Below are 5,365 nucleotides of genomic sequence, written 5' to 3'. Positions count from 1 at the left end.
GTTTTTGTTTGTACTTTCTCTCTCTCTCTCTCTCAAAAACACTATGTGTGTGTGTGTGAGAGAGAGAGAGGGAGAGAGAAAGAGGGGAAGGGAACATGAGAATGAGGAGAGGGAAGGAGCATACCTGGCTCTCCTTCCTCTCCTCGTGTGTGTGTGTGTGTGTGTGTGTGTGTGGAGAAGAAAAAGAGAGAGAGAGAGAGAGAGAGAGAGAGAGAGTGAGGGAGAGCGTTACCTGCTCCTTGCTTGAGAGCGCCGAAAAACTTAGATCTGAGATCTGAGTTTTTGGGCGCGCTCGGTTATTTTTTTACCTCAGGCAGCGTCGCTATGAGTGTCGCTATAAGCGTCGCTGTGTGAGCGTCGCTAATATGAAGAGAATCTTGTAGTGTATCTAGCGGCAACCGCCAAGGTTAATCCAATGGGGTAGGAGGGGGCGGGGAGTTTTGTTAGGTTAGGTGTGTCTGAAGCGAATGAAAACAGAGAGTAGAGATGCGGGGAGTGGGAATGATGCCAGTGTAAACGCGACATAGAGTAGGGAGTGATGCCAGAGTAAATGCAACATAATTCCCAAGAAAGGGTTAGCTAGAAAAAGAATCACACTTTGATAAGAAGGGGGGGGGGGGTTGTGAGGATTAAGCCCCAAAGGCAACCACCAACTAAGGTAGTGTATCCCACTTAGGGTGGAGAAGATTAATGCCCTTTGATGTTTTAGGGAGAAGTTTTAGAACATTAGGTTGTTGTATTCGTACTAGAGTGTGTGTGTGTGTGTGTGTAAACTACACCATGGCTTTTCGTGTGGTCCTGGATTTCCGAGCATGCTCGTCTAATTTAGGGGCTGCCAAATATGCGAACCTTTGGTATCAGTTTTCCTTTCCCAGTGAATTGATTCCAAGTGGCATACTTCTGCGTTCTATCAGGATTCAGGGTAAATCGTTAAAAATGAAATGCTAGTCTTAGTCTCCGACTCATTGCTACCAACTGGTTGAAAAAGTTGCAGTGGACTTCTGAAGTTCCTTCCCGCCATATCACAAGTTCTCCTCTTGAGTTCAAGCGAAGATGCAGATTTCTGAAGTTTCCAGCGAACAATCTGCAGCCAGCGACATTAGCAATGATCCAACTTGTTTGCCCATCAAAACCCTTGAGAACCTCGTTGCGGAGGTGGAGCAGTTGGCTCCAATGATCGGTTGCGAGATCAATCAGAAGCTTCGGAATCTCATTCCTACTTTCCCTTCTCGGCTAAACGAGGACCAGAAGTTCCGAATATGGAAGCTTAGCTACCGTATCTGGAACACGTGCGTTGAGATCAGTAATAGTTTTAAGTCAGGCCAAGAGGTCGATGAGGAGCATGCCAAGCTTCGTCATGTCGCGAGTGATCTGCTCGTTGTTGCAGGGAGCATTGGCGCTGTGCATTCAAGCCTATCAAAGATGGCAATGTTTTACTTCAAAACGGGGACCATCTGGCATAAGCTGGAGAATCATGCTATGGCGGCAGCATGCTTTGAGAAAGCGACTGAACTCAGTAACAGAGCCAAAGATCATCACAGGACAGCTACCATCTCCCAGAATGAAGCTGAAGAAGATGAAAAGTTCTTGTTCGACTTGTATCTGACAAGAGCCAGGACAGCATGGGAGCTTCAGCAGAAAGCCTTGGTAAGGAGTTTGTTAGGTAGGGCGAGAGGAATGCTTAAGCTGAGTGCTTGCACTGCTTCCCGAACAGAAATGTACGAGGTCCTAGCAGAAGAATTTCTACATTATGGGAAAGTGCTTCTTGCAAGACAAGACAAGGCATCACATGCTGAGTCTATTCAGTTTCTAGAGCACGCCTTTGAGGTTTGCTCAGATGGAATAGCTGCTGTTGCTGTTGTCAACAGGGATGGCAATGAAGATGATGACATGCTTGGCAAATTAGTCAGGGAAACACTTGCCTTAAACAATCTAAAATTCAAAGTCTTGCGGTTTTTGGCGGCTGGCCATTTGCAGAATGGCAACTTTGAGAGTGTCTTGAAATGTGTGGACATTTTAAAGGCAGGGCCAGACCATGCAAGCACCCCTTTTTTGGCCTTGAAGGCATATGTGGGACTGAAACGTCTTGAAGAGGCAGAGAAGGAGGCCTACATTTTGGTTGCGCAGAGATCCACACCTGTTGATGTATGTGCAGCAGCCATTGACGTGCTTATAGAAGGCTCATGTAGTTCTGCAGCTCAGAATACCAGGACTTTGCAAGATGCTGTCAAGAAGACCTTTGCAATAGCACATGCACGGTTCCCATCTAGCATAGAGCTTATTGTGAAGGTGTTAGATAAGCTGTTGACACAACCTCTCGACCTGCATTCCAAAAAGAGGGTGGAAACAGCTCTTGCCATCGCTGTGGATGAGAAGATCATCAGCAGTGTAATGGAAAGTCCACAAGGAAGAATACAGATGGCAGCCGTTGTTTCTGACTTTGAAAATGAGGCAAACACTGCTCAGCGATGCATTCACACCTTGCTTTGGAACAGGTTTTGATCTTGTCCTCGATTTGCAAGTGTTACCTGTCAATTTTCAAGTTTTCCCTATCTATCCACTCTTTGGCTTTCTTTAGTCTCTATATTTGCCTTACTGTTATGATACTATTCCCATAATCCATCTTCTGATTGGCATAGACTAAGGTCAAGCTTCCTGCCATCTTTTTCTTGAATCCGTTATTACTGTGTCTTTTTCTTTGGGAGCAAGTTTCAGGCCTATTATATTGGCCTTTACTGAAGCGGTTTCAACATTCTGTCCAATTTCTCACTCCTATAGAAACAGTGTTGGTTTGCCCCCAGTAAGACAACTGTGTTGTTCACATTTTAGTACTGAAGTGAAGGTCTGTGCCTTAGAAAAGGGGATTGTCTCTTAAAAATAGAAAGCACCGCTTAGTTGGTTTCAGCAGTTTTTTCCCAAATTCCCAGAAATCTTCATGGCCCTAATGCCCTTTTAATGGGAGAGATGCTTTGTCTTTCTTGCAAATTTGAGCAAAGCATGAAGCAGATTCAGGTTTCTGAGTTTGACAATGGTAAGGCACCATGAATGAAGGTTACTCTTGTGGAATCTGCAATGGTCTGCTGTAGTGCGCAGGAATTTTTTACAACCAAGGATTATCCGACTTCCATACAGCTATTTGAGGCATCGCTGATGTATCTCTCTCAAAATGAGGCTAGCTACAAGGAATGCAGGGCTAAGACTCTCCGTGTCCTTTGCATATGCCATCTTGCCCTTGGCCAGTATGACAGAGCCTTAGAGTACATCAATGAGGCAAACAAGGTACCATGAACAGGCCTTGACTTTTATTTTTGCATGGCATGTTCCAGGTTCGTCTCACAAAAATATGCGCCCTCACAGTTACCTTGTGGTCCTTTGCAGCTGGAAGCAAGCAGTGGGGGAGTATTCTTGAAGGTTGAGCTTTATGTGTGCTTAGCTTTCGCAGCGTAATTGTTTTTTGAACTTTTCACAGTAATGCTGGCAACTGCTGCTTTTTCGATTCAAATACTTGCTAGTACCTGTTTATATATACGTTGACTGGCTTCTTGAGGATCAAATTTACGTTTTGAGAAATGGTATCTTGAATTTTCCAGTTCAAAGTCTGCCTTCAGATGAACGATGCAGAGGGGGCAGCTAAGCAGGTTCAAGAGCTGTTTCAGTGCCCAGACTTCGAGCCAGATTATTTGACATTGGCCTCCCATGAGGCCATATCATGCAAGTGCATTAGTGTGGCTATCACTGCATTGTCACGTCTCTTGGAGCTCTCATGCTCATCTGCAAAATCTAGTCCTCTAGAAAATAAGGAAGCAGTATTGATTAGAAATATAATTGCACTTTCGCTCCAAGATTCCAGCCAGTCAAGCGCAGCTCTAAAGTATTTCAAGCTCGCTCGATCTCGTTTGCGTGAGCTTGGACCAGAGGGTTTCTTGGGGTCTGGGAACATGGAGGAGAAAGAAGCTCAATGGTATGCAGGGTCTGCATGGAACCAAGGCCTAGACACAGTTAAGTCCCAAGAATGGGGAATTTGCAGAGAGTTTTTCTTATGCGCTGCAGACTTCTACGAAGTTCTTCCTGACAGTGTTGAGAATCTTGAGATGAGAAGAGCATCTATGATGCTTGCTGTAGGTGCAACACTGGCAGGAAATAGAGAGGATGCAGAAGGTAGTTCTGTTCTGAGGGAGGCTGTGTCATACCTTGACAGATGCTGGAAGGTGATTGTTGTTCCTTCACTTGATCCCATTTAACGAGTAGGGTAAGGGAGGATGCATTGTTTTGTGAAAGATGGCAAAACGTGCTGTTTATTCATTTTTTCCAGATGCGAAGTCTTACAGCTTGGATATCACAATTTCTCTATTTTACCTGTGTAAGCACTTAATTTATGAAATTGGTATTGTTGTCCCTCAGATACATGAATTGGTCAGGTCGAAAAGCAAATCAGCTGCAAGCATTGACAACACAGAAATTTATCTGAATCTACTTTCCTTCGAAGTGAAAAGGAGGATGAAGGATCACAAAGCTCAAATGGAAATATTATGCCGTTGTAGTACACTGACAGGCTTCCAGCCAAAGCTGTTCTATTCAATGGGCATGTGTGGTGGAGATTGCCAGGATGTAGAGGTTTCAATGGCAGCATTTGAGGCCGGCCTCAACTTGACTTTGACATCTCCAAAGCCCGATTATGCACTGGTGGCTGCTACCATCAGAAGAATGATAACAGTTGCAGATACAGTTCGAAGAGACAGCCCTAGAGCTATGAGTATATACAAGCAAGCTCACCAGATACTTCTTGACCTGGATGCTGGAGTTTACCCAAAAGAAGAGGTTCAATGGTTGATATCAACTGCATGGAACAGGGCATCTCTCCATGTCAAATTCAACAGGTTTTCACTCGCAGAGAATTGGATGAACCTGGCATTGGACATGCTTAAGCATGCACCTACAATGGAAAATTTTAGGGCTGTCATGCTTGATAACCTTAGCTGTGTGTTGAAGAGGAAGGCTGATGAACCTGCCTTTGCGGATGATTGAGCTGACATCTGGCATGCAAACTCTTCTAACAAAATGGTCTCATGCCTTGTTTGGTGCCGTCCCTCAAACAATTTGTTAATATCTGTGTTAAGATCTCTGGACCACTATCTCAAACACAATTTTTGTCCTCTTAAAAGTAGCCCTCTTTCACAGCCATCAAAGTCAAGATATATGATCGAGTCGTTGCAGCTATCTTACAGGTACCTCACAGAAACATTTGAAAGCAAGAAAAATATAGTGGTGGTTATGGACTAACTGATTCCACTAACTTAAAATTGGATTATGGGATTAGTCTGCAAGCAGAATGAAGTTATGAAAATCACGTGTTAAATGGGAACTG

The 5,365-nt window shown here is 44.3% G+C and overlaps 1 protein-coding gene across 1 annotated transcript; it reads left to right on the top strand.

Moving 5' to 3' along the window:
- Nucleotides 1–801: 801 nt before the first annotated feature.
- ATSPO22 (Tetratricopeptide repeat (TPR)-like superfamily protein) lies at nucleotides 802–5,116 on the top strand. Its single transcript, XM_086526958.1, has 5 exons — nucleotides 802–2,495; nucleotides 3,087–3,279; nucleotides 3,379–3,411; nucleotides 3,591–4,208; nucleotides 4,402–5,116. Exons 1-5 carry the CDS (start codon nucleotides 1,054–1,056, stop codon nucleotides 5,023–5,025), a joined length of 2,910 nt encoding a protein of 969 aa, XP_086383084.1. The 5' UTR covers nucleotides 802–1,053; the 3' UTR covers nucleotides 5,026–5,116.
- The last annotated feature ends 249 nt before the right edge of the window (nucleotides 5,117–5,365 follow it).

This window comes from Adiantum capillus-veneris, chromosome 13 (assembly GCF_014529385.1).
Source record: "Adiantum capillus-veneris isolate H3 chromosome 13, ASM1452938v2, whole genome shotgun sequence".
Lineage (NCBI taxonomy): Eukaryota > Viridiplantae > Streptophyta > Polypodiopsida > Polypodiales > Pteridaceae > Adiantum > Adiantum capillus-veneris.
The sequence above is the reverse complement of the archived record's forward strand: the minus strand, read 5'-3'. Positions and strand labels throughout refer to the sequence as shown.